The 27063-nt window shown below is 40.6% G+C and overlaps 1 protein-coding gene across 1 annotated transcript; it reads left to right on the forward strand.

Moving 5' to 3' along the window:
• Positions 1-1021: 1021 nt before the first annotated feature.
• Positions 1022-27012, forward strand: HDAC2 (histone deacetylase 2). The gene is made up of 14 exons (XM_084261743.1): positions 1022-1126; positions 9378-9490; positions 9943-10060; positions 11019-11093; positions 11385-11523; positions 13562-13703; positions 18259-18351; positions 18460-18568; positions 20000-20140; positions 22154-22262; positions 24489-24619; positions 25483-25638; positions 26364-26421; positions 26635-27012. The coding sequence occupies exons 1-14, from the start codon at positions 1075-1077 to the stop codon at positions 26663-26665; spliced, it is 1467 nt and encodes a 488-aa protein (XP_084117869.1). The 5' UTR covers positions 1022-1074; the 3' UTR covers positions 26666-27012.
• Positions 27013-27063: the final 51 nt, after the last annotated feature.

The raw sequence follows: 27063 nt of genomic DNA on the forward strand, positions 1-27063 counted from the left end.
GGAAGGGATGGAGGCAGAAGGGAAGGGAGCATCTGAGCTTCCCTCGAACAAGAGTCAAACGGCAGCTCTCCATAAGCATTCAGAACTTTATTCCTTAAGAAAAAAACCCCACAGTAAGTCGCATATAACTCCAGGGCCGGGAGAAACCCCAACCAACCCAACCCAATCCCCGCAGGAACTCTTTCTGTTGGGGAGCACGGCAGACGGCGCGACTTTTCGTCTCGCTTGGAGGGCGAGGAAGGGGAGGTGGTGGTGGGGAGGCACTCGACACAAGACGACATCCCCCACCACTGCAGCACGTCGAGCACCTGTACCCGCCCCATCCTCCCGCCCCGGGGAGACGGGCAGAGGGCGAGGCACAGGCCAGTGGCCCAAAGGCGGCGGGAAGCGCTCCCCGGCCACGGGCGGGGCAGCTCCGCGGCCCCAGCGGGGAGGCGGAGGGGAGCGGCCGTGACTTACTCCCCGTGCTGCGCTGTGGACCGGCCCGCTGCTTCCCAGGCGCGGGGCTCGGCCGAGGAAATAAAGGTTTCCTGCTGGCCGCCGGCCGCAGCCCACACACAGGCGCGACACCTGCCCCAACCCTACTGTCCGGTACCGGGCCCGCAGCGGGATGGCCCCTCCACGCATGCGCCAAAAAGCTCCGCTGAGGGGCGGGGACAGAGCCCGATGCCCGCCGACGGATCGTACCACTAAGCAGCGGAGGGGTGGGCCAGGAAAGAGTTTTCTCCAGAAATTCGCTTGTGAGGACTCTCAGCTTGCTTCTTTCCTAACTGTGTGTGCGTGAACAAGTTATAAGGGCTGATCTCGGCAAAGAAGGGCCCACGCTCGTTCGCAAGCGTCCTTTCCGCCTCCCTTTTTCTCTTGCCTCCCCCGGCGGCGGCAGATTGGGTGCGCCCCAGTTGCTCCCCCCCTCCCACTGCCGATGGTCGGGCCCGCTCGCACTGTCCGTGGCCCGGCGTCCTGAGTTCCCGCTCTCCCGCGTCTGCCTTCTCCCGCCCCCTCCCTCCCTCCGTGCCGGCTCGGCGCTCGCCTCAGCCTCCCGCTCCCTCCCCCCGGCCCCGGCGCGGCGGCCCTATGGCGTACAGTCAGGGCGGCGGCAAGAAGAAAGTCTGCTACTATTATGACGGTGAGCGGGGCCGGCGCGGAGCGCGTGTGCGTGTGTGAGCAGGGGGAGCCCCTCTGAAGGCCGCCTGGGGCGGCTTGCCCGCGTCCCCCGCCATTATGGGCTCCCCGTCCCCAGCGGAACGAGCCCTCCCACCCCCGGCTCTATGGCGGCCCCGGCCAGGAGGTCCCCGCCGCCTCCACCTGCGCCGCCGCGCCCCGCTCCCGCCATCGGCCCTGCGCATTCGCGCTGCACGGCGGGGCTGAGCCCCGGGGGCCGCCGTGCAAGAGGGAGGGGGAGAGGGAGGGAGGGAGGTTGGAGCCGGGCGAGGTGTGGGTCGGGGAGCTGCCTGACCTGCAGCGGAGCGGGTGCTGGGCCCGGCGGCGGACGTTGTGTCTATTGTTCACCCCCAACATCTCCAAACACCGCTCCCCAACCCCCCCCCTTACCCCCACCCCCAGAAATGAAAACCCCGAAGAAAAGTTGAGACACTCCCCTTCATCCTCCAAGCACAGAGGCGTTGGAGTCGCTGCCATGTCTGGCTCCTCCCCTGCAAAAAAAAAAGTCTAGGCCATGTGTAGCTTCGGCACCTGGTGATTCTTGCGCGGAGGCCTTCCCCTTCCTCTGGCTTTCACACAAAACCTGGTGTGCAGAGGGGGCCGAGTCCCCCGCCCTTCTCCCCCCTCTCCCTACCCCCCCCCCTCCGCCCGAAGATGCATCGGGAGCGGAGGTTTGGCTTCCACGAGCCTCTCCGCTAGCAAAACATGGGAGTTGCATGCGTAGGTGTTTAATAATAGTGAAATTTGAGTTGCTCGCAGGCCTCCTGAGTTTGCACGCTTGTCTGCTGAGGGCACAGTGACTCGTGATCTGCATTGTCAGTCCTGGCGAGAAAGTGTGTAAAGCTCCAGCTCAGTTTCGTGTATTCGCAGCAACTTGTTTGTGGTTCTTTCCCTCTGGCCGCAGCCGGGAGAACTTTTTGTTTTCTTCTAGAGTTTGCATTTGCTTTTCCTTTTTTTCTCTGTTTTGTACTGGGAGGGTAAACTCGTTGGCCAGATTAGTTAAGAGAGTTGATTTTTGGTTTAGTTTTTTGGGGTTTTTTTTGGTTTTTTTGCAAACTGCCTCCTTTTGCAACAGCGCTTTGAAGTTGGTGTCTGAGACCGGTGTTGGTAGTAGCCAGGAAACAGAGGTTGTAGGTTTTTTTTTTTCCGTAGCGCTTTGGTGTTTTCACCATTTTGGAAATGAAAATGGATGGCTAAACCCAGTATAAGATATCAAAGGTGTCTGTTGCTGTAGCAAATCTGCCATTCTTTAGAAATGGTAGATCTTGGGGCCTGTCTTCGGGTTGGTTGGTGGTTTTTTTTTTTTTTACTAGACTAAAGGAGGCAGAGTGGTGGTTGCCGCCCCCTTCTCTTTGTTGCTCGCTCTGGTTCTTTGTTCAGCCTAAAGGGGAAAGGAGGCCCCTGTTAGGGATAATTTTGGTGAGGCTGGGATCTTACTTTTCCTGGGGAAGAAGAATCACTTTTTGCCTTCTTGAAAGGAAGACTGCGGTGATGGCTTAGTAGCTTTCTCTGCAAATGTTTGTGTGGTTTGTTTAGGGTTTTCTTGTTTTATCAATGTGCTCCCCTTTTTTTCTTATTTTTCTATTTTTAAATAAAGCCAGGTGATTATAGTTTACTAGGTGTTGGTAACTTCAGTTTTTCTGTGATCCCTGGATTTTTGGCTCTTGGTGCTAGGGTCAGACTCCATTAACAGCCAAAAAGCTATGCTAGTGTGGAGAGGGGAGAAACTGGAGAAGTTTTGAGGTGGCAGGATAATGGCGACTTCAGAGCAGTTGTAGTTCATATCTTGCTTGAATAGACAAGGGTAAGTGCAGTTAACAGTAACGTGGAGAAAGGAGTCTCTGTTTTAAAGTGATTTTACATACATTATTTCTCTGTGATGGAAATGAACAGCTTTAGAATTTTTTTTGATGTCTTTTTTGTAGTCAAAGCCAAGAGCTTACACTTCTTTTGTAAGTTGGAGTTATTAGAAGACATTTTAGAGCTAATACCTGTAGCAAATATTTCTAATGCTCATTTGTGGTTCATCTGGCAATTCTGAGTATTTTGTAGCTGTGTTTCACCAGCAAAGTCTTGAATCAGAGAGGGGGGGAGCATTTGAAGCCTTAAATAACCCAAACCAAACAACAACAAATATATATGTATATATATACACAGATACCTCAGGCACACAACTGAGGTAGTGGTGAATCTCCAAGCATGTCATAAGCGAAGTAAATAACGATTTTTTTGGTCAGAATTGTCCCTCCATGCATAGTTTCACTGTTTCTTTAAAAGTTTGCACTGAAAAGTCTTGAAAAGTGCTAGCAGCATCTGTGTGTTACCTTTTGAGATGCAGTAAACTCCTACGTGCTTTTTATGAAATTCTCTGTGACTGTCGTCTGAAGTTGCTCTTTTAAATTAGCCTGTCACCAAATTTTCTTGGAGCGTATTGTTGCTGGTGGTTTTGATGATAAACAGTTTCAATAGCCTTGACACTGTACCCGGAACCAATAAACTTGGGGTAGAAGAAGCTTGATTTCATTTTCTGCAGTTTGTTTGTAACAGACTGTCAGCTGCATCCAGTTTGCAGAATTCGCATTGTTCGTGCTCAGGTCAGAAATGTTATTTAAATTTGAGCCAGTGGACTATTGGAAGAACTAAGCCCATACAAATTAATGTACTTTAGTTATATTTTCTAAAATATTTTTAATAAATGCTTCTAGTTTTTCTATGTATATGGCCACAGCTTAGCAAAGTCTGTTGCTCATACTGCGTAGATCAACGTGAGATATGGAAGGATGTAAGTAGCTTTTCTTTTAGCATCTTACCTTTGGCCTTCAGGCTGTTGCCATGGTCTTACTTGGGTAGTTCAGTGGCCCCTTCTAAAACAGGTACGTGTTGTACAGTTGCCCACAGCAATGAGGGCAGGACCCAGATGGTGTTTCCAACTCTGCCTCCCATGCACAGGAAAGCAAAGTTCTAAAGAATCACACAGCAACTGGCATGGTTACAGTTAATAAGTGTGTGTGTTCCATGCCAGTGCACTAGCAGTATTGCTTGGATTGTTGCTTGTTCGTAATTTAGCATGGATGATCCAAAGGATCTACCTCCATGAGAAATTCAAAAGATCTGCATCAGAATGTGGTTGCTTCCACCCATAAAGATGAGATGTAGAATGCCGCTGTATTCAGACATAAAGTACATTTGCGCGCCTAGTTTAAGTTCCTCTTACTTGGAGATGTGAGTTTTAACTGAAGTGTGTTTCACAGACATTCATCAGTGATTGGCACAGCAGCTTCCAGACACAGCAGTGGTGTCCAACCTCTGCACAGGGCTCAAAAGACAAAACCTTGGTAGTCTTCTGCTGCCTGCTGAAAACTCACAAAACCCTCGACCTTTCAGATGCTAGTTCAGTAATTCCAGACCTCTTTGAATAGCTGTTAGTTGGACTGATCGTGCATATTGTTTTTAGTAGGATGATTTTTTTTTTTACATAGATTTTTATATGAATTCACCAGTTAGTACTGCAGAAGTCAAGCCAAATGTAACTACTGCTATTAATTTTTTGTGTGTGTGTGTGGTTTCCATTGTAGCTGTTGGGTTTCTGCGCTTGGTGTAGTTCAGAAACACCTCCTGATTTCATGGTAACCATGCTTTAAATAAGCAGAGATACATACAGTTACACATAAGAATTCATCTGTATCAAAGTTACAGACTAAGGTAACTTACAAAGTGTATTGAAAAGGATAAGTAAATATATCTTGTCTCTTTGTTCAGGCCATTAAGACTTTGTAACAGGTTACTTTAAAAGTGTTATTTTTCTGTATATCTTAGTACCCAGAGAAACTAACATGCTTTTTATTTTTTAGGAGCACACCAGCTTTTGTTAGTTTGCTGTGTGTTTATCAGACATAACTGAAGTACCTTTAGGGCATGTAGCCTTTCTTGGTTTTTATGTATTAGAATATTTAACATTGGTAGACCTTGCTGAAGCTTCAGTGTCTAAAATTTATGTTCACCAAAGGAATTGTGGGTTTATTCTTGTTTGATACCTCTTCAGAATTTAGGCAAGTAACTTGTATGAATTGAAAAGGAACCCAAGAATATGTCATTGTATGTAGCAACTTAATTTTCAGGTAGGTCTTCAGGTCATTTGTTGGTATCACGTGTTGCCTCACATGGCAAACGGTACAAGACATTAAACTTGTGCTAGCTTTAAATTGGCACTTGGTTTGTCCCTTTCATTAAAGACTCAATTTTCCAGAGACTGTTGTTACTTCTCAGTGATACCCATTTAGCTGATGATTTTGCTGATACACAACAGTAAATTTTGGTCTTTGAAGCTTTGCTGTGAACGAGTAGCATTTGCCAATTTTCTGAATATAGGACTTGGGTTTTTCTTTCCCCTCCGCTTCCTCTTTCAGTTACATTCTTTCCTCTAGCGTTTCCCATGCGCACCCACACTAGTGAGTGATACAAAATCTGCTCGTAACACTTCTGTATGATTGTCTTCCTTCGTACTGACAAGTTTAGGGTGAAGTACTTGTACTACCTGCAGTACAAGACTTGTGCTCCTGACCTCACTCTACCTGTTTCTTATATGTATGTGTACTCCAGTCAAAGTTAATCTGGCAGCATATGCAGAGCTTTGTAACCCCATTGGTAGGGAAGGTATCCCTGCACACACAAGCTCTCAGTACACCTTGCTTTTGACCTCAAAGTACTCAAGTACAGTACTCCATCTGTGATCGATGAAGATATATGGGTTTCAGGATCAATGGATAAAGTGCCAAGAAGAGGACTGCCTCTGTCACTGCTGGGTAAAAGGAGGAGAGATGTGACACCTTTGCCTTCACCACAGATGGGTCCCTCTTTGTGATGTGATATTGGCTGGAAATCAAGGTGCTAATGCAGAAAGAGGAGGAACCTCTTCTGTATGTTTTCCTTCCCCACCCTTTTCAACAGTCTCTTGAAACTTAGTGGGCTCCTTATCTGTATGTTTAAACTTTTTTGAGGTTAATGCCAAAAGCTGTTTTAGTTGGTGATGCAAAGACCTGAAAGGTGTAAACGGTATTACCTGTTGCTGAAGTGTATTATATTGGCCATTACTGCTGACCTCTGATATGGAAGGAGTCAGCATGCTTCTGCCAGGTACTCACCCACGGGTCTTCTATTTTATTACATAAGTTCCCATTAAATTTACCAACTTGCCAATTCTTGTAGAAGTTTCTCCTTTCAGGTGAAAAATAAAGTGAAAGTTAAAATGTAATCTTAATTCATTGATTGAAAAAATTTATGTGTACACTGCTCTGTGCAGTTTGTAGAATATGCTTGATTTTAAATCTGATTAATTGCAATATCTTGAAGGATATGTTGCAAGTATATTTGGGAAGCTTGTTATTTTTTTTCTTTTACAGAAGGGAAAAATAACATTTTATATTTTATAGAAGATAGAAAATCATTCCTTTTCCATCAGCATTCTGAGTAAAATGTCAGTGATAATGACTGTACAAGCTAATGTAGTTAAAATTGAAATTACACTTTTTTCTTTAAAAAAACCTCACAAAAGATATCAAATGCATACACATTCTTTAAGCCACAAATGCATTTGGAATAAAGCTTCCTCAAAAATATGTTACTGAAATTTTTTAAGACTGTCATCATTTCAAGCTCTTATTAGCTTGAAGCTTTGTTAATCTGGGATTTAGCAGTAACTTCACAAAACAAAGTAGGGCTAGTAAATGGTTGGTTTCCATCTTCCATTTATTAGTTTCAGAGAGACATGATGCATCTTTCTGAAACGTGAAATTTTTAAAATAGTGTTTTGTAAAAGGCATGGAAATTTGTTGCTGACAGGAAGAGGTGTGGGTGTACTCACTGAATGCTTCTTGCTCTTGACCTGCATGTGACCAAAAGTGCAGGCTTATAATAATTACTAGCAAGACTTCAGGTCTTAGTACTGACAAGAAGTGCTAATCTTCACTTAAATACCTAAATTGGGAGTGGGTCCAAGTTCTTCAGAGTTCTTAATTTAATACCAAAACTTGGTATTTCCTTTGTGATGGGTTGGCTAAGAGCTACGTGTTAAGTGATTGTTTTTCAAGGTAACCTCACCTTACATGAGGTTATAACTGTTTTCTGAAGTGTACTTATTCTTGGCACTTTGAACACTGGATTTTAAAATGCTTTGAGACTTAGCATCTGTGGTTGTTTTACCCTGGCTGGAGGCCAGGTACCTACCAAAGACACTCTATCACTCCCCTTTTTAGCTGGACAAGGAAGAAAATATATATTGAGAGTCTTAGGAGTTGAGATAAGGACAGGGAGAGATCATTCCACAATTAGTGCCATGAGCAAAACAGACTCAACACAGAATAAAGGAAAGAAAACTCTAATTTATTACACTACACACAGAGTGAAACCAGAGTCGGATAATGAGAAGTGCAACCAGATCTTAAAGCACCTCCCCCCACCTCTCCCTTCTACCAGATTCAACTTTATTCATGACTTCTCTCCCTTCTTCCCCACAGGTTGGCACTGAGGGGGGTGGGGATGGGGGAAATGGGGGTTTCAGTCAGTTCCTCACAAGTTGTTTTCCTTCTTAGTTGGGCTCCTCGCACTCCTTCCCTGCTGGACTGTGGGGTCCCACCCACAGGAGACAGTCCTTTGTGAACTTCTCCAGAGTGGGTCCTTTTTCACAGAGCTTCAGCACTTCACCAGCTGCCCCAGCGTGGGTCACTTCTGTGGGGTGCAGTCATAAAATCATAGAATGTGTCTCAGGCCCAGACTGCTCCAGCCTGATACCCCACTAACTTTGGTGTCTGCAGTTTCTTACATTCTCTCACTCCCTTCTCTGGTGGCAAAAAGCAGCTGCTAGCGTGGGGTTTTATCTTCTAAATGTGATTCACAGAGGCACTGTGACTGTGGCTGGCTTGGCCTTGGTCAACAGTGGGTCCAGCTTTGGGCTGGTTGGTGTTTATTCTGTTGAGTTTAGGGAAAGCTGGCTGCTTCTTGCAGAAGCCACCCCTGCAGCCACCCCTTTCCTCCTCCAGAACCCTGCAATGCAAAACCACAACAGAATGTTACTGTAGTGCTTGCTTTTCTTGCTAGTTGGTGATGCTACTGCAAGCTGACTTTTTCCCTTCCTGAAAGATGGACCTCATGCTGAAGAGGTGAAACTAAAGTTGTTTTGTAGTGATGCTGCTACTTTACATCTAACACAATTTGTGAAATAGTGTGACATTGTGAAAATAATATTTATTTATTTTGAAATTAACAAGGCAGAGGATAGGCAAGTGAAAATTTCAAGAAGGGTAAATTCACTAATCCCATCATGAAGTTTGGTCAAAAAGAGGTGCTGTTGCAAAGATTTGTTATGGAATTCTCCAAGTGGAAGCCATTGACAACTGGATATAACTTTTTTGGGCTTGTCTGTGTTTCCAGAAACACATGAACTGCTAGTTCTGTTTAAAATGGTTTGTCTTGGAAATGTCAAAGTGTATGTTTGAACAGTACCTGAGCTGTAGGGAAAACTAGCCCGTGATGGCATCTGTTCATTTTTGGAAGTGGGCATCAAATTTCTTAATCATGTATCTAGTTGCTCTCAAATTTACAGAGCTGGGCTAATCTGGATTACAAGGTTCACTTAACCTACTGTGGATCCTCAGCAGCAGGTGGCTGGGGAATGTTTATGCATGTGGTTGCAGCAGTGGATCTGAAGCTGACTTCTGGAATGTAACTGCTAGATAGGGTTAGTAGTTCAAGGCAGGCTGAGGATGGTATCTTAAAATCAGCTCCCGCTAAATTGCAGGTTTTACTAGAGTCTCTGTTGTGGTACGGTGTGTCTGTGTCATCAGCACTTTCTGCTCCACTCTTTAATTCCAGTTTTGATTCCCATTATTTTATCCTTCAGTTTCTGCCCATTATTTTCTTTGCTCTTGATTTGAAATCACTTCTTGCAGGCATCTTTGCTCACCCACTACTGTCTGCTTGTAATAAAGGTATTAGATTTGGCCTCCTTTTTGCTCTCTGCTTCTGACATACGACCTTCTACAGGACGTTTGTTTTCATCATGGCCTTTTTGAAATGGGTAGTAGTCCCTTTATCAGTCTGTCTGTTATTTTTGGGGAGTTTTCTTAGATCATCATACTTGCTTTCTTCTGGGAATGATTCTTTTAAGCAGGAATGAAAACTTGGTTTGTAACTTGTACTGTTAATTTGTCTAATATTGACAGGTGATATTGGAAACTATTACTATGGACAAGGGCATCCAATGAAACCTCATAGGATCCGAATGACCCACAACTTGCTGCTAAATTATGGCTTGTACAGAAAAATGGAAATCTACGTGAGTATAAGCAGTAGAATGTTCACTGAAACATTCTAAGTTCTTTTTAAAGGGCTTCAAGTATTCTCACACAAATAAATGGAGTGGAAGCGAAAATAGAAAATGCTTAACTAGTGTATTCCCAACTCTTAGAAATAAAGCACTATTTTATAGCTTGTGAAAGTTGTAGATTGTTGTTTGCGACTGGAAGGAGTGAGGTAGAGTCCCAGTAGATACATCTCACCTGCATTTTTATGATTGGGGTTGGGGTGTGAGAGGAGCATTGGAGTAACTGCAGAAAGTAGTCAAGTTGTATACTAACAACGGAGCAGTCCTTCCTTTATGTAGAACAGCACTACTATCAGTTTCACTGCTCTCCCTTCAGAGTAGATGAGATTCTTTCTAGTTGTCTGTTTTAGCCAATTGTTAGCTGATTTTGAAAAGCACTGATTATTTCTGTACCTTGTTATCAGCGACCCCACAAAGCTACTGCTGAAGAAATGACCAAGTACCATAGTGATGAATACATCAAATTCCTCCGATCAATAAGGCCTGACAATATGTCCGAGTACAGCAAGCAAATGCAGAGATGTAAGTGCCAACATTAGGTGAAATCTGTGTGTGTGTTCTTCAGTGGTTACCATTGTTTAAAGCTAAATATTCACCAGTACAGAGGTATGAACATGGCTTAATGTGGGTGGGTTAGAGAAATACTGTAACGAATGATGTGTGTCTGCCTTTAGCTATGTTAATTTTTGGGGGCTTTTCTGTTAAAGCAGCCATCTTGGCAACAATGTTCTCTGAGTTTAGGGGAAGGATTTTTGCCTCACTTTTCACAGGGTATATTCTAGGTGTGATGCAATACTTTCCGTAGGTTTAATGCAGAGATTAAACTTCAGCTGTGAGTTGTTTGGCAAAGTATCTTAAAATCTGTTCTCATGCAAAGTCTTTCCGAAAAAGAATGGCATTTAGAAGAGCAGAGAAGTAAAAATCAATGTGTGAAAATGTGTTGAAGTCAAGAAAAGGAGTTACTCCTTCCTGCTGGAGGGAGATAGTAAAAATTATACATTATTAACAGCTCATCCTTTCTGTTAATTTAGTTCTTTAATTATAGGAATAGGCTCAAAGTATTGTTAGGAATGCAGTTAGCCAGCTATTGTATCAATTTAAAAGGCAGTATCAATTGTATCAATTTAAAAGGCTTCTTTATGATGCCTTATTCTCAGAAAATTATTTTTTCCAAGTAATTGTGTATTTGTTAACACGACCTAAGTTAATCAGGGCTTCTTCAGAAATCTAAAGTGATCTAACTTCTTGTTAACAAGAGTACAAAGCTTCCCGTGGAGACTAAAAAGGAAGAAAAGACAGTTGTCTTAGGTTATACTTTACATTATTTACACCATTTAAAATTTGCCCTGACAAAAATGAGCCAGGGAGGGAGTTAGTTAAAATGCTGAATGAACTATGCGTTGCATCTGTAAGTGTTACCCATGCATGAATCAGTGCTGTTGGAACAATGGTCTTGAGCAGTGATGTGTTTCCTATGCAGTTAATGTTGGAGAAGATTGTCCTGTATTTGATGGCCTGTTTGAGTTTTGCCAGCTGTCAACTGGAGGCTCTGTTGGTAAGTATAGGTTATTTATCAGCTATTTTGCAGCTTTGTTACATTTATGTTGGCAATGTAAAACTTTCACAGTATATTTTAAAATGAAGCAGATATCTTTATTTTAAAAGTTACATAACTGTGTATCAGTTACTTGATATCTCTCATATTTGACAGTCTTATCTTGGTAAGAAATCAGATCTAGGATCGACTTATTTAACAAAAATTAGATACTGTTTTGTGTAACAAATTTTAAGGCCTTTTGAAACTTCTGACTGCATTTCCTCTCATTTTGTATATGTCTTTTTGCAGCTGGGGCAGTAAAATTGAACAGACAACAGACAGACATGGCTGTTAATTGGGCTGGAGGACTTCACCATGCCAAGAAATCGGAGGCATCTGGTTTCTGTTATGTCAATGATATTGTGCTTGCCATCCTTGAGTTACTCAAGTAAGTTTATGATGGGAACAAGATAAAGTTGCAGAAGATGTCAAATTCAAGTATTTAAATGTTTGAAGAGAGGAATGGTAATTATTATTCCAGTGAGTTTTCATAGCCCATGTTAAACAGTTTCAGTAAATTCTGAGCTCTGCATGGTTTGGCTAGAATAGTTTAAGCTAAAATACGGGCAAGCTGAAAAGATAACAAATAGGAGATAGGTTTACAATGGATATTTAGAAGTACCTTTTTACACAGAGGCTAGTGAACTTTTGGAACATGCTGCTACAGGATGCTGAAAAAAGTAGACAGCAATAACAGATTCAAAAAAGAGGTAAGACAGTCATAGACAGGAGGGTCTGTAAAGTGGGTGTTGAAGATCCAGGCAGTGATGCACCCTGTAAGATGCCATGTGCTGTAATTCTAGACCCCCAGGGAAGTACTGGGGTAGCAGACTACAGAAAATGGACAGGCTTATGTGCTTTTAGTAGATGTTAATCTCCCATTGCTACTCACAGGGACAGAATAGTGGCCTAGATGGATCACTGCCCTTGACCCCCTTAGGGCAGTCATAATGCTCACAATCATACACCTATTTGGTTTCTCAGTATGCCTGCTTGTTTCCTATTGTTTGAGTTGTTACTAAACCAAATGGGAATATTAGGGAAGATCATATACTGAGCTTCCTTGGATTGTTACATGAATTAATGTGGCTGTTATGAATAAATAATGAAATAACAGCTGTGCTGCTGTGACTGCAAAATAAAAAGTGAGTAATGAAAAAGTGATCATGTAATTAACTTCAAGCAGTAATGCTTCACTTAAATTTAAAATCCTGACTGTTACTTGCACTGCTTCAGGGGACTGTATCCTTTCTAATAACACATAAATCTCATGTTTTTCAAAAAATATTCTAGGTAGGTACTTGCCTTTTGAGGATCAGCTGAATCTGCTGGTGAGGTGTTGAGGAAGCAGGTGTAATTTGAAAGTGGTTTTTATAAATATGGAAAAAAGCTTCTAAAGACACTAACAGTTAATATGAAAAGTATTAAACTATTTGTTTTTATATACAGCTTGTGTTCAGGGTATGTCTCTGCAGTCTAAGAAAGACCATATGATTTTCTGTGGTCCAGTCTTGATTTCTTTTAGCTGTATGTGCATGTGAAGAAAGAAAACTTTGAAATAGCTGCAGGTTATATAACCATAAGAAACTGTCCTGTTCAGTGTCTTGTTAAGCAAAACCACCTAGCCCACCTGAAATTATGGCTGCTCAAACTCACATTCTATCACACTATGCAAAGTGTGATGACAGTGTGTCTTCTGATACTGATAGACTTTATTCTTTACTGAGCAACATAGAATTTAAGGGGTACTTACTGTTGTTTCAGTGCTCTGAGGGTTCAAATGACCGATTCCTGTATCCAGCTCAAGCTGATCTGAAACTTGCAGCATTTAAGGAAATGCTAAATAGTGGTGTAAAAACATCACACTCAGAGTAAGCTTGATACGCTTGGAAATAAGGGTGAACCTGTCATTACAAGTTGCAGAGGTGAAGGAGAAAAGCCAATGGAAAATAAGTTTTTGAATTTCCTCTTTGCGTGCTTGTGGAAGATGAGTTATTCCTGCTCCTGCTGGCTTCTGTGCTGTTCGTAGCATGCACTAAGATGTTTTTGTGCAGATGTGTTGGTAATTATTGAGAAGGCAGAAAGAAGTGCCCTGTGAAGGGCAAACTGAGCAGATGTGAAGAACAGACAGTGGTGTGAACATAAACACAAGGTATAGCTTCTACAGAGTGAGACAATTTGGGGTAAATACTAAATACATGACATAATTACTTATTTTAATAAAGATAAATTTGTTATTATGCAAACTGTGCTGACAGTTCTAAGAGCTTATGGTCACTTTAAATTCATCAAAATTATCATACTCTTGGATTTTAGTGTTTAGAGTTTGTTGTCTTTTTTTTCCATTATGTTTTTCCTTGTTAGATACCATTATCTGCTATGTTCATAATATATTGATGATTTCTCATATGTGGTTTTCTTTCTAGGTATCACCAAAGAGTGTTATATATTGATATTGATATCCATCATGGTGATGGTGTTGAAGAAGCATTTTATACCACAGATCGTGTCATGACAGTATCATTCCATAAGTATGGTGAATATTTCCCAGGCACAGGGGACCTTAGGGTAAGGTTGAATGTGAAGTTTCATTAGGTGATAATATATCTTCATTGTAGATGCTGGTTTATAAGTAGGTTACAATAACTATGCCCAGTAATAGTATACAGCAGCAAGTTTTCAGACATTGTGTTAGTCTAGAGTGATAGATTTGTTGAAGAACCTTAGAAAATAAAATATGGGATAGTGGGGGAGTAAATGATACACTTCTACAGGAAATAAACACCTTCACTTCTCAATAAATTGACTGAAATTTTAGTTCATATGTATAACTAGTTTAGTTTAGTTACATTTTGGGAGTGTCTCTAGGAAGACCATGTGTATTTATAATGATTATTGTGTGTCTCAGTTCTGCACATACGGTGAAAAGTAGCTGCTTGGAGATCGTGTGGCTTCAAAACTTATTTCAAATCTTAGATTAACTTTATGCCAGAGACTTAATAGTCAGAAAGCTTTGGTTCCAACTTGAATTTATGTGCTGTTTGCCTGGTAATACAAACGGATTGGTTTTGGAATAGAGGCCTTTTGGAATTTAGTTATAACGTGTGTTTTGAGTTCTCGTGGTGCTCACTGCAGAAGAGTTTTAGCATGCTGTGCAGACAGTTATGTAGTAAGCCTTATAGGTGGCTTGATGGGGGGGGAGTGCTGGCCTGTGAAAAACTGTCATTTAAGCCATTGTAGAATCTGGCAAAGCTGAGAATGGAAACTAATTTTCCTGGACCTTCATATTAAGTAAGTTTGTCATGTCTTTGTGTTGGACTCTCATCCATTAGAACAGGAAATTGTTCCATTTCACAACTTGAAAGAATATTTTAAGTATGAGGGTTAATACATTCCTAGCTTTAAACTCTTGCTTTAAACCTTTTTTTAATCAGAGGCGCTCCTAGGATCACAGATCACAGAATCACAAGGTTGGAAGAGACCTTTGAAGATCATCAAGTCCAACCATTCCCATCCTATGCTAAACCATATCCCTAAGTACCTCATCAACCCTTTTTTTGAACACATCCAGGGAAGGTGACTCAACCCTCTCCCTGGGCAGCCTGTTCCAGCCCCTGACAACTCTTTCAGTACAAAATTTTTTTCTAATATCCAATCTAACCCTGCCCTGGCACAGCTTCATGCCATTTCCCCTTGTCCTATCTCCTGTCACCTGGCTGAAGAGACCATCGCCCACCTCTCTACAACCTCCCTTCAGGTAGTTGTAGGTGGTGATAAGGTCTCCCCTCAGCTTCCTCTTCTCCAAAGATAAGTCACTCCTCTGTCACTAGCAGCTTTATGTACATTTGTTTGTACATACAGTAGGTAATTTTATTTTTTCTTTAATTATAAACATTTCTAAAAAGTTCACCTACAGAAACGCTGCGTTGGGAAAGAATTCACTGTTTTCCTACTATCTTTAAATTGATTCAAGAGATCCAGATATTTGCCTTTCTGCTGCTAATAATCTTGGAACGCGTGCTCCCCAGTGTGCTGATGGTACCCAGAGGACACAAGAGCAAATTAAAGTTGTTCTTTAAATCAGTGGGGTGCTAAGTGTTCATTTCAGTGTGGTTGTTGGAGCTGAATGTTATTAGGGTTGCTAGATTTTGTTAAACTCCATTCAAAATTGATTTAGGTAAAAGTCGAATGAAGCATTTTTATCCACGTGGTTTAACTTGACTGGCCACAAGGTGGTAGTGGTGGTTCAAACAAAAAGCAGCTCACACCAGGATGTTTATAGAGACAAGCTGTTGTTGCTGAATTTGGCTGGAATCTTTTTTTGAGGGGTTAGCTGTCTTGGGTTTTTAGAAACAGCACTTCCTGTCGACAGAGAAGTTTATGGATTCTTCACCTCGCCACACCCAGGACAAAGAATTCAAAGATACAAAGTTGAAATAAGTAGAATAATGTATGTTATTTGGATTCATTTTGCAGTGTCAGTGACAAACAGTACCTCAGCCACAGTAACTCTTTTTCTGTGCTTCTAGCTAGTATTTTGAAATGAGCATTGTCTGCATACAGACTTCAGCAGGCTTCATTGCAATTACTACATCCCTATAGGAAAAAACCCACCACATTTGCTTTTCCCTATCTCCAGAACTAGCAAACCTAACTTAACTAAAGGGAGAACAGATTCTCTGAAAAGTCAAAGTTCCTTCTGGAGACCAGTATTGTGCTGCTTGTTTCTGCTCAACTTGATCTGCTGTTCCTGTTTATTTACATCAACTTTAACAGCCAAATCTTGTGCTTATTCTTGTCAGTGTTCAAACAGAAGAAAGTTCAAACTTTCTTCTGTAATTCTATAGTTGGTCCAGTTTACTGATCAGGTCATGCTTATTTGATACAGGATCATCAGCTGATGATTGTGTGATTTCAGCTTCATCAGTGTAGCTGAATCTCACTGAGGTTATCTAGGTCAGCTGTGTTCATCCATTTTCTACTGAAGATATTATGCAGTCTGAACTTCCAGTGTCCTTAGTAAGGTATTTCTTACTTTCTACCCATCTTGGATGATAGTATTAATCTTGACTGATTTAAACCTAGATAGGTCAGTTGAGACTGTAGTGAGGCATACAGGCGCAGGCTCTGTGAGGAAATGTGATCTGTTGATGAATGGGTAACTACAGGAATGCTATATTGTTTCTTTAGTCTTTCTAACTAATGCAAGTATCAGTTACAGAAAAACATCTATTGAGTAGCTCAGGCTGGAAAATAGTTACCCTGTTAGTGGGAAATAGTGCAAGCATATGGCTTTGCTATGTTTTAGTATGAGATAATGTTTTTTTTTTTATCTGGAAAGTGAGATACTATTACCTCAGAAAAATTCAGCATCTGAAAACCTAGGTCATTCACTTTGGGAGACTCTGCATAACTCTCATGCTCCAGATCATCTAGAGTTGAGTTCAGCAGGGGACTTCATTCTCACTAATCTTGCAATATTATGAAATACTAATAATGTGCTGGAAGAAGGAGAAAAAAATTCAACCATTAACATAGTATCTATGGTCTGTTGACCATTTGTTTTCCATGTTGGTGCCTCATCCCGTCTCCCCCTTTCCATCCCCAGAGCTAGTTACTGGAAGTGACCTGTTGCCATTGCCACTGCAACAAAGGAGGCTTTGTCCTGCAGGAGGAAAAGGTCCTGACTATTTCAGTAGCTAGCAGTGAGAGGTTTGGTGTTTGCATTGCTAGGGCATTCTACCGGTGGCTTGGATGTTGGATGTGAAGTGTGCTTTTGCTGCAGAGCTGCTGCTTGATAATAGTTTATAGCCAGACTGAATGGGTTGAATCTTACTGCTTTTGCTGCTGCACCTTTATTAGTGGCAGAGAACTTAGCTGCTCTGTAAGCTGGATCAGTTTCTGTCTGTCTTGGTGGTGAGCTAAAGGGAAAAAAGTGGGAGTGTGTGGCAAGCAAGGATCTTTAGATTTTAAACTGATAAACAGAAGTGGATGAATTCAGGAATTACTGGATATTTTTTTGCAAAGAGTTTTTTCTTTTAATGCATGTGTTGTCCAGGGAAAAGTAGTAAGATAGACTACTATGGTTCCTGCCTCGTCACCTGATGGAGCTAAGAATAATCTGCAAGTTCTTTTTGTTTGTTTTGTTCTTCAAGGGCACCTCCAAGTGGCTTCTGTTTGATTTCCTTCTCTTCCTTCTGCTGCAACTAGGTCTTCATCCTATGTTTGGTGCAAAGGATGTGGTTTTAGGAACTCTACTAAATCCAAGTCTTCTGTACAGTATAGGAAATCATCTTGCTCTCCTCAGTTTTCTTGCTTATTTTTGCTTAACTACTTTTACTGGGCTAAACTAATCAGTTATATTTTTGTCTTTTTGTCTTAAATCTTTGGGGGAAAAACCCCCACAAGTGTACTTACTGTAAAATTACCATTCCTACACTCCAAAATGTTTTTTATGGGAGAATGGGAATCAAGTGAGGTACTCTGCATAGAATCATGGAATGATCTGGGTTGGAAGGGACCCCAAGGAGCATAGAGCTCTAACCCCCTGCCACAGGCAGGGCCACCAACCTCCTGGCCTGGATCTACACAAAGTTGCCCAGGGCCCCATCCAGCCTGACCTTGAACACTTCCAGGGACAGGGTATCCACCACCTCTCTGGGCAGCCTGTTCCAGCCCCTCACCACTCTCTGTAAAAACCTTCCCCTTATATCCAATTTAAACCTTCCTTCCTTTAGTTTTAATCCATTCCCCCTTGTCCTGCCAGTGTCTACCCTTTTAAAAACTTGATTCCCCTCCTGTTAGTAGGCTCCCTTCAGGCACTGCAAGGCTGCAATGAGGTCCCCCTGCAGCCTTCTCTTCTCCAGGCTGAACAAGCCCAGCTCCTCCAGCCTCTCTTTGTAGGGGAGGTGCTCCAGCCCTCTAATCATCTTTGTGGCTCCTCTGAACCCTCTCCAACAGTTCCACATCCTTCTTGTATTGGGGGCCCCAGACCTGGACACAGTACTCCAGCCTGGGCCTCACAAGGGCAGAGTAGTTGTACCAGATAGGTCAGCAGGCTTTTCCATGATACCATCATGTGCTCCTGTATTTGTAATAAAGCTTTTGTCATCTTTGTTCATAGGACATTGGTGCTGGAAAAGGCAAATACTATGCTGTCAACTTTCCAATGAGGGATGGTATAGATGATGAATCATACGGACAAATATTCAAACCAGTGAGTGGGGCTTTTGGGGGGGGCATTTTTTTAAGCTCTCTGGAAAAATACTAGTTTCATTTTGTGGATTAATTTTCATAATGGCTTTCTGGTTTATATTGACTATAGATTATATCCAAAGTAATGGAGATGTACCAGCCCAGTGCAGTGGTATTACAGTGTGGAGCAGATTCACTGTCTGGTGACAGGCTGGGATGCTTTAATCTTACTGTTAAAGGTAAGCAGAAAAGTATTTGTGCCTTTTTACAATAACTTCTTTATTTAATAGAAACATCTTCATACTATTTTTCAAGACAATTGTATGATGAGGATTGGAGTTAGAAAGATTTTGTTCGTTACTATGATTAATCACCTCTGTCTTTGCTATACAGGGATGGCCAAAAGAAACCCAGAAATGGCTTCATTTTTTCCAGCTAAAGCTAAGAAGCTTGGTTCTCCAAGTTCTTCCTAGCCACCGAAACAATGCCCTTTCTTTTATGCACAGGTTTTCTGTAGCTTTAAAGCAATATACTAGTATGACAGGATGTCAATGGTTGCCCTACTGCAACACTTAATATGATGGGCAAGTCACAAAATTAGTGGTTCATTCAGTGGGATGAGAGATACTAAACATCAAATGTATTTTGGGTGTAAAATAGGTATAATAGCTGCATTGTTAAATTTATAGTGGTGTTTGTTATACTGAGCCTTATGTTAACACTAGTTTTTATTAACTTTCATAGAGTTTAAGTATTTACTAAATACATTAGTTACATTTCTGCCCAAAAGGGAGACTCTCAAAATTGAGGGGAAATACTTCTTTAGCAAACAACTTAAATACTATTATTTATTAATAATTTTATTTATTCAAGTGATAAAATGTTATCTGGATGTTGAATTCTTGAGAAGCCTTGTATCCAACTTGTTACTCATCCTGTTTGAATCATTCGTTCTCTGAGTTTTCTTGGTTTTGTGCTTTCTTAGTGAGGCAATTAGAGTTTTTGTAGGCAACAAAATGCAGTATAGTACCTGTTGGGTCTGCAGTGTTTCAGGGTTCCTTTTCTTGATTTGCACCAGGTGGCAAAGCTACTTCAGTTGCCCATACAGCTCAGATTTTTTTCCGTCTTGCATATCTTGGAAACCAAGAGAGCTGCTGCCTCCTACAGATGCCTTTCAGTATGCTGTGTATCCCTGGAGTGTGTACTGTCTTGGCACCAGTTCACTCTGTAAGCAAGACTTAGCAACCTCTAATACAGGTTCAAATTTAGAAGTAGAAAGGACTGAGTACTGACTTACTGTTTCCCTTTTTCCCCCCCTTTGCATTTGACTGAGAATTTGTCCCTAGGTTTGTCACTGTGTGTTGGCATCAGTTGTGAAAAGACAAAATGCTGAGTGTTCTAAGAGCATTTCAGAAGAGCAGCAATAGACCCTCACGCAAAGTCTGTGAAGACCATAATGTTTGATGTGTATTATACGTGTCATATCTTTAGGTCTTGACCTCTTGTGAGGTTGTGTTTGGTTTTTGGGTGAGACAGATCTGTTTTACTTGAATAATTTTAGTTCTCACTTGAGAAGTGTGACTGCCTATGTCTGATTAAATAGTTCATTATATATTTTTCTGTTTAATAGATGTTTTGCATATGTTGCCAACTCTTTTTGTGTTTCACAGGTCATGCTAAATGCGTGGAGGTTGTAAAGACCTTTAACTTGCCTTTGCTGATGTTAGGAGGAGGAGGATATACTATTCGTAATGTTGCTCGATGCTGGACATATGAAACTGCTGTTGCCTTAGATTGTGAAATTCCTAATGGTAAATATTAATATCCAAATAAATATTTTATTAAGAAATAATCATGAGAGAGTTCATAAGTGAACAGATAGGAAATATTACACTAACTAATGCATTGGGTTAGGGTAAGCTGTGTAGAAAGTTATTAATATTTAGCCAATAAATTTTCCATAGCTTATGCACTAAATAGACTTAAGTGATTGAGGCTATTTTGTGTGTTAGCAAAAGCTTTTAATGTTTGGAAGTAATCTTTGGAAAATTTAAAACACCAAAAACTTAGGGAACCTTACATGTAACAGTTTTTAATATGAACATCATCAGTATGATTGGGGAAAAGTGGCTGGAAAACTGCCCAGCAGAAAAAGTCTCAGGGTATGTTGGTTGGCATTCAGATGTGGTGCTTAGGGATGGCTTAGTGGTTGGATTTGATCTCAGTGGTCTTTTCCAACCTGAATGATTCTATAAGAACATACACAGTGTTTTGATTGTGACAGCATAGAACTGTGTAAGTTTGGCACTATGGACATGGTACTCCGAAGAAATTACTGAATATGCAACCATCCATTTTGCATAGTACAATATAACTGTTCCTTCATTATATCCTGGATTTAAATGTAGCTGGGAAAGTATATTGATTTCCACTCTTCATTTGATTCAGTTTTGGTTATACAGGCTGTCTTTAAAAAAAAAATAAATTAAAAAGCAATAGTATACTTTGTTCAAATAGTTGAATAGTGAAGTAATTTCTTTAAGGAAGTTCCCCAAAGATCCTGCACTCCCTTTATTTCTGGCCAAATATGCTTCTGGGCGTGGATTTGGAATGCTTTTATTAAAAATTGGGATTTGGACCGGCTTGTTGCTCATCAGTCATTGGCAGTTTTCACACTGGACTGCAACTTTCGCTGATAACCTTTTGCTGTTCGTGTATCTCTTGCTGGATTCATAGTGTTTCTGTCTAACTTCAGTGGAATGCTGCTGCCAGTGAGAAAGGGATATTTCGACAGTACCTCTCAAGATGTATATTTTCCATCTTGCACATCAATATATTTTGCTAGCCAAAGCTTTTAAGGAGACAGTAATATTTCCTTATCTTGGGACTTGATTTCATTAGCATGTCCCGTTTAGTGCATATATATGACACTTTTTTGGATTTTTTCAAACATTCCTCTAAACTTTGTGAGCCTCTGTCATCTTCAATCTGTTCTGAGAGAGAACAGTGCATTTCTAAATGTTGCAATAGCAAGCTAATCTTCCTGTCTCCTTTCACCTAACAAGATCACTTTGCCTGTCGCAGTCATAAATGAAGAAACAAGACAGAGTTCAGTAAGAAGTGGATATCAGTGTCTTACTTCTTAAGGGTTCTAGGTTCTTTTAGATTTTTGTTCCTTTTATCTGGGAAGGTATGTTCATAGTCAATGTAATGTATGTTCATAGTCAATGTTCTCCCGGCTGTGAAGTCTTTGTTGACTTTGGCGTTGGGATTAGATGCCCTGTTCAGGGGACAGTTATCTGTGAAAATACAAAAAAGGGAGGGAAAGTGGGGTATGGACAGTGATTGATGGGGATCACTGAACCACTCATGGGTATTGAACTACCTGTGGCCTTCAGTCTGACAATACCTTTATATGTTTTACTGCAAGAATGTTTCTGAATGGCTCGATTAAACCTTTCAAACTGGACTAACTTTGAAAATAGCTCTAAGAAACCATCACTTGATCATCTTTTCTTTTCTGCAGAAGTAGCATTTTTAATTATTTTATCAGATTTATCACTTATGTTGTTCCAGTGTACATTCTAACATGATTACAGTAGAACTTTCTCTTGCTTTTTGTATTTTGGCAACAAATTGAAGTTCATCAATTGAATAATGTAGAGAAAAAACACTGAACAGTTCATGCAGCACGTAAGTGTTATTGTTTAGCTGAGTCCTTCAGGTTTGAGTCCTCAAGTAAAATCCTGTCAAAACTACAGTTGTATTTAAAATGTTTAAAATCATCTTTTGAGTCATGGAGTTCATCTTTTGTGTTTTTATAGAGTTACCATACAATGACTACTTTGAGTATTTTGGACCAGACTTCAAGCTTCATATTAGTCCTTCGAATATGACTAACCAGAATACACCAGAATATATGGAGAAGATCAAGTAAGTAACGATTACCTGATCTGTCAAGAAGATAATGTGAATTGTATTTCTTCAGAGTTTTAGTTGTTAGGTAGCCTTTCAAACTCTCTGCTTTTCTTGTTTACACACTAAAATAAGTACTGAATAGATTTGCCATATTTTTCATTTGTTAGAAGAGGGACTTCTTTAAACGTTTGTCCCTACAACAGTGTGAATGCTTATGAAGTCTTGTGACTATAAATATGGAACTTTAATACCCAGCTTGGGTTTTTACTTTTTCCAGCAACTAAAGAGATTAATGTTTTACTTGGCTTCCCGTTCAAATTTTGTAGAAAGTTTATCCTGTTAGGAAAGAAGCTGGTATGCTGTGATGATTAGGATTTCTAATTCTCAGCTCTGTGTTTAAAGATGAAATGAGATTGTCATTCTTATTAGCTGTCAGCTGTGAAAACAAAAAGTCAGATGTAAGCTCAGACATCCACAAATATAGAAAGATAGTGATATGTGTACAGGCAGCTGAGAGACTGTGGTTTGACAAATCCACAAGGTTTGAGAAGTGCTCACTGCCAATCTTATAGCAGGTATGTTGTGTTTTAGCCTGTGCTACTTCTGATAGTTAATTCCTCCTCACAACCTGAAGGTTTGACTGTAAATACACATTCTACTTCAGGGGCGTAGTAATGCATAAATGCAATCAATTCTGCACTCAACTGATAAGAGGTAATTGGTTAGCCTGAGGTACTCTTTGCTTACTGTGGCTTGTCCCTCCTCTGGCTTTAAAAGAATAAACGCCACCCCTGCCCTGAATTTAACAGGCTGTTAACGGTGAACAGGAATTCTTTCAGGTACTAAAAATAGCTGAATAAAGACATGAAATTAGCTGTATAAGTTTGCCAGTACTCTTACAACCCGTAAAGCTGTCAAATTGCAAAATTCACCAAAGTAGTTAAAATGCCCAGTTTTGAAGTGGTTCCTCTATAGGCTGTGTTTGATGTTCACAGCACAAATATATAAATCACAACTGAGTGAAAGGGGTTTAGTTTTTAATAATGTGAGGGGAAGGGGGAGCACTTATCCATTGATGTAATGCTGCAGAATTTCTCTGTAGTAATACAGTGCTCCAGCTGGTGATCTGCCAGGCTGCTTGCTGTATATTGTGTGTTGCTGAGCTTTTGTGGTGTGAGTGGGCTGTAAAACTTGCTTGTTCTCTAATACAGCTGTAGACACAGATTGTGTGTGTTCTGTTGACACAGAGACAATCTTGTGTCCTTGTAGTAGCATCCACAGAGGCGGCATCAGCCCATCACTCCAGAGAAGTTTCCTTCAGTTAGGTCTATGCTCTCCCAGAGATTGAACTTTAGGGGACTCCCTGCATTGGCAAAACCGTTTTGGCAGATCTTGCGATTTGAACAGAGGCAAGGACCATAAGGATTCCAAAAAAGGACCAATTTCCATTTAGCTCTTGAAGTTGGGCAGAAGAATACTGGGATAATTGTTGCAAGGGCTGGTATTTGATGCTTGCCACACCTTTTTCTCTACTTGGGCTTCTTTGGAACAGTATTTTTGAGTCTTGGGAGAAGTCTATAGTGTTCTACCTCTTCCTACTCATGGTACTTTGGAGCGTAGGGTCTAATGCGTCAGGTTACTTAATGGGAAAGAACTTCTCTGTTCTCCCTGAAACAGCCAATGAGGAATCTAATCCAGATGGGTGGCTTTTGATGATTTGTTAAGTCGTGGCACACATAATATGGAAGTCTAAGTGCTTTAAGTGTCTGGCTTTCTGTTTAAGAAACTATAGGATAGTTTATTATCCTTCATGATGCTTGAGCTTATTGTCTCATCCTAAGTCCCAAGCACACCATTCCATCTGCTGCTAGAAAGAAATTAACTATCCTAGCCGAAACCAGGACAATTATAAATTGAGTAATACTTGTCATTTGGTTCAGTCCAAGTGGGTGGTGCTTGTGCTGACCCTCTGGGAACTGAAGATTGAAGCTGATTGAAAGAAGTGTTTAAAAAGCCTAAAGAAAATGCTGATCAAGTACAGTGTGGATAGTAATGACATTAGGGATAGAAAGCTTTCTTGAACTTGGCATACCTACTTGGTTTTGGGTGGGCTATTTTTAATAAAATAGTGACTAAAGCAAAGCAGGTTAACTTTGAATGTAGAGTTTTCATATTTAAACAGGAAATCCAAGGAAAAGCCGTCACTGTGCAGTAGTAACTTCCCTTGTCTGTTACTCGCAGGCAGCGCCTATTTGAAAACTTGCGCATGTTACCTCACGCACCTGGCGTACAGATGCAGGCCATTCCTGAGGATGCTGTTCATGAAGATAGTGGAGATGAGGATGGAGAAGATCCAGACAAACGCATTTCCAGTAAGAAATACCTTTCATGATAAAATCTCTTCAGATTTACCTGTTCAGAACCTCACTCCTACTAGCACAGTATTGTAAGATTGGCAGTTTTGTTTCCTGAGTGAAAAAGTTTGCATCTGGTCTGCCAGCGTTGATGTTATTAAGGTGGCATCTGTGGGCAAATATCAGTCTGCTCAAGGGGTCTAATGAAGCAGTGAAATAATGTGGAGTTTTTTGCACTGTATGAAACAGGCAGGCTATTTCAAATATGATATAGATGCTAGGATGAATTGTAACTGAAGGACTTAGCTTCTGTCTTTTGCTAGTCACAAGCACCCCCCACAATGTTCCCCATTGATGTAAAGTGAGACACTGTGTTTTCAAAAAAAAAACCCCAAAACCAACTTACTTTTGTGTTGTTGGAGAAATGTTTTATCCATACTTCCAGCAGTGCCCTTTATTACTGTTGGCCATTGTATGGACAACAAGTAGTTCAGCTATAGCTAAGGGTTTCCTGCTACATGTAACCTTTTTTGATGGTGATTGGAGTAATTCTATAGTCTCTTCTTGGTGCACTGTCCATTTTTTGAACTGTTGAAACCATAAAGTTTTCCATTGCATGATTTAGTTTCCAGTATCTTAAATCCATTTGATATGTGTTAAAATACTCCCACGCGTCCCCTGTGTCTCTGCAAAGCTATTTTTGGAAGCCATTGTGAGAAAGCTCCAGTGTATCTGGAGAGATAGTATTTTCATCCATAATTCAGTTTATCAGCATTAAATGACTGTAGTATATTATTACTGGTTCTTAACTTGATAGTTCTTTTTTCATTAGGCCTGTTGTAGACTTTATGCTCAATTAATTTCCTAACTCTGAATCCCAGTTCGAGCCTCTGATAAGCGCATAGCCTGTGACGAGGAGTTCTCAGATTCAGAAGACGAAGGGGAAGGTGGACGGCGAAATGTTGCAGATCATAAGAAAGGAGCCAAGAAAGCCAGGATAGAGGAGGACAAAAAAGAGACAGAGGACAAAAAAGCAGGTAGGACTCTGGTGTGATTTCATCCTGTATTTTAGAACTGAGTGTCAGTTATGCGAAGAGCAAGATGATTTTCTGCTAATGGTTAAATAGCTGTTGAGTTGATGATGGTTTTTCCCATCATGTTTAAAGTATCTATTTTAAATGAATCAGTTTCAAGATGCAGCTATTCACACTAGAATAATATTTTCAGCCTTGGGGGGTTGTTGCTTCCCCACAAGCTTGAAATCTTAGAGCCAGCAATTTGCATAGCTTAGTGAAAATACGGATAAAAAAGGGTTCTTGCTTTAAATAAGTTAGAAAAAGGATTTGTTCTCGTTTGCTTTTGTGGGGTGAGTCAACTAGTTTCCTCTGAAACAGAAGCTGGACATGGTTCTGGGAACAGTGTAATACAAAGGACTTGACTTTTCCAAGAACAGACTATATCTTAGGGCTGCAAGACTGACACATGGAACTCAGGGGACATCTAGGTCTCCACACTGTATGCCATGATTTAAGAGAAACTTGCCATGAGGTATTTTGATTCACTTGGCTTTGTGCCCAGAGTCTCCTGGATGAATGCTGTCAACACTGTTAATATGTAACCAGTGACTTGTCTTAAAACCTAGTTCCCTCTAGCTAGGAGTATACACACAAAAAAATAACTTCAGTCATGCTTTTTTCCTCCTGGAGTGTTTTAAGGATTTCTTGCATCTTTTGATTTAGTTAAAATGTTTTTTATTTTTCAGATGTGAAGGAGGAGGATAAATCCAAGGACAGCAGTGGTGAAAAGACAGATGCCAAAGGGTAAACCCTAATTAATTAAGAATGAATGTCACCTTTTGAAGAATGTTATTAATTTACAGAAATTAATACCTTATAATATTTTAGAGATTACTTTTAAATCCTCATAATACTAAATATTTTGGGTTTATGACAGTAATAATTAAAAATTGCATTTCTGAAAAGTTCCTTGAAAAAAATGAAGCAACATAACAATTTATTTTTGCCTTTGTACAGAGCAAAATCAGAACAGCTCAGCAATCCTTGAACAAAATATAGCCTCTCATCAGTTGCTGAACATAATACTAGAGTTGGAGAATACCTAAAAGAAGAAAAGTTTTCGTATCAAGAGAGACTGCTGATTTCATTTTGTACTATTTGGCATGGACTGTATTTATTTTCAAACAGCTTTGTTCTGGTTTTTGGCAAGTTGTATTGTGAGTTTTCTAATTATGAGGCAGAAATTCCTTTCTTCACCATGCTTTATGTAATAGTATTTAAAAATGGATGTGAGTTATTATGTTAAATGTCCAAACTGATCTATTAAAGTAATTTGACTTTCTTGAGCTCATTTTACCTTTTTTGTAATTTTATCTTTATTAAAAAAAAAAAATTGTACTTGGTTGTCTTTGTCCATCATTGAACTGCAGAGAGGAGGGACTCTGT

This window comes from Gallinula chloropus (genome assembly GCF_964237585.1).
Source record: "Gallinula chloropus genome assembly, chromosome: 3".
Lineage (NCBI taxonomy): Eukaryota > Metazoa > Chordata > Aves > Gruiformes > Rallidae > Gallinula > Gallinula chloropus.

Bases quoted from the DNA above. Each gene is read 5' to 3' on its own strand.
- HDAC2 (XM_084261743.1), top strand. From the start codon at position 1,075: ATGGCGTACAGTCAGGGCGGCGGCAAGAAGAAAGTCTGCTACTATTAT. The intron at 11,094-11,384 runs GTAAGTATAGGT...GTCTTTTTGCAG, and splicing joins GTCAACTGGAGGCTCTGTTG to CTGGGGCAGTAAAATTGAAC. The intron at 24,620-25,482 runs GTAAGAAATACC...TCTGAATCCCAG, and splicing joins TCCAGACAAACGCATTTCCA to TTCGAGCCTCTGATAAGCGC.